Source organism: Merops nubicus, unplaced genomic scaffold (genome assembly GCF_000691845.1).
Source record: "Merops nubicus isolate BGI_N331 unplaced genomic scaffold, ASM69184v1 scaffold21331, whole genome shotgun sequence".
NCBI lineage: Eukaryota > Metazoa > Chordata > Aves > Coraciiformes > Meropidae > Merops > Merops nubicus.
In genome coordinates, this window is record NW_008587884.1 from 35,296 (window position 1) to 37,392 (window position 2,097).

The 2,097-nt window shown below is 37.5% G+C and overlaps 1 protein-coding gene across 1 annotated transcript in view; it reads right to left on the bottom strand.

The window, feature by feature from the left end:
• Positions 1 to 2,097, bottom strand: part of LOC103781385 (phosphorylase b kinase regulatory subunit beta-like) — an 18,491-nt gene that overhangs the window by 8,222 nt on the left and 8,172 nt on the right. The window contains 1 exon segment of the mRNA XM_008949099.1: positions 2,016 to 2,097. This exon segment is cut by the window's right edge and continues 28 nt beyond it. Within this exon segment, the coding sequence (XP_008947347.1) occupies positions 2,016 to 2,097 (82 nt within the window).

The following is a 2,097-nucleotide window of genomic DNA, read 5'->3' on the forward strand; positions in this document are numbered from 1 at the left end:
TGTTACCTGCCTTTTGATGTTAAAATTCCTCCTCAAAATAATACTCTGACAGTATATGCATTTTGGTGATGAGTTTTAAAAAAAACATAAAAATTAATTGATTTTACATTTAAAAAGACTTCAGGGCTTATTTGCAGTTTTAGTCTTTGAAATTCCTTTTTGCAGTCTAGCACACTTTTCTTTCTTTTGCTACTCCTGTTTGAAAAGATTTGATTAAATAAAAATAGGACAAAAGTGAAGATCTTTCTGCCTTAGGTATCAGAAAGGCAGAATGTTGCAAATTATTGAGGAAACATGCTGAATTTTATTCTGCACATTACATAAAAACAGTGCTACAGCCTCTAATATAATATCAAAGATGAAAAAGTATAGGTACAGCTGAAGCAAGATAACTGAACATTGAGCTCAGTCCCTTAACCATCAACATTGCTTCAGTTCAAGTATGTATTACTCTCAAAAGGGAAAAGGAACTTAACTCATTTTGCTTCAGTCAGTCCATTATATAACACCTGATCAAGTCTGGGCTACATCAAAGAGCCATAATCTGTTTATCAGAAATGCAGAGTATTCTTGAGAGAGCTACCTTGTCATCTGTGTAGCCACATTCCACAGGCATTTCATTACTGAGCCTACAAAGTACGGAATGGTTTTGGGTTTTGTTAACGTAAGGCAAGTCACAATCTTTTCTGAAGGGTTCTGAGTAACTACACAGAATTCTGAGAGGTCAGGCCGTCTGATTCAACATTGCTTTTCTAGGACCATTCATTGAAGGTGCACAATGCAAGAGAATATTAGGCAACACAGACACAGTGCATTATCCAGAACACACCACTTTGGTTTATTTTAGTGTGTGAATAGTGCCCTTGCTTTGTTACTAAGATTAATACACAAAACTGGCTTAGGAAGTGGCTCTTTTTTCACCAATGACTCAAATGTATCTGTGTGGAATTTGCTGGTATTTTCTCTTTGGAGTGGCCTACAAAACATTGCAAAGTCAAGAGTGGGCCTCCCACTGAACTCTCCACTGATAGGATGTGTGTAGAAGTCAGTTGGTGGGAGGTTTTTACAGTAATAGGCCTGTCAGGAACTTGATCTATTTCAACATGAAACCCTGAAAACAAATCAATAACAACACACCAAATCAAATCATTATCAAACTGGAATGGTGCTCCTGCGAGTAGGTTAATTTTGCTCACTGGAGTGGGTGATAACACTGAAATAAAGGAAATTGAATCTCTAGCATTAACCTCAGAAGAAAGAAAAAAAAAAAAACCTGCAAAAAGGATTAGTTACAGGGATTGAGGAAGGGGAGGCAAGAGGAGTAACATGCATCTGTAGAGGGTACAGAAAAGGTATTTAAGTGCAAAAGGATAGATGTGCAGGCGACTTGAAAAGTTTTTGGGTTTACAGTGACTGGAACGTGCTGGTAAAGTGGAAGCATGAATCTTGTGTGCTAGAAAAAAAGACTGTTTCTGCTGACCTCCAGTGCTGAACTGCCATGTTTTCCTCTATGAAAACATGGAAGATGGAACACAAATTCTAATTTTAAAGCACGCTCACTAGTTCTGTAAATCTCAGTCAGTAGCACCTGGCCTTTTCAAAGAAGTGGTTATTCAAATGGATCTGTCTCTTCCTAAGTGTGAAAAAATAATTAATTTCCACAGATAGCAAAGTAAATGCAGACACCATGGAATATGATAACACTCCAGCACAGCCTATTTGTAGGTCACTTTATCACAGAACTAAATAGAGCAATCCACTATGAAAATGATGTTTTAAACTTGATTCTGGTTTGTTGTTCCTCCACTTGACACTATTTGGCAAATTTGAGATTAGTTGTGTACCTGGTTTTGTCAGGCTAATTTCAAGTGGGTTTCCTGCAAATGTAAAATTGAAGTAAATGGGTTTTGTTGCTTCGCTGTACATAAACCATTTTTGCAAGGTAGCAGCAATCTCTGCTGAAGCATTTATGTACCCCTGCAAGTAGTTAGAGCAACAATAGATACTTTACTGACCCAACCCGAATCTTCAGCATGCCACGGAAAAGTTCAGGTGAATTTGAGATGATCCAGCCAATATGTATAACAAGTTCCTGCT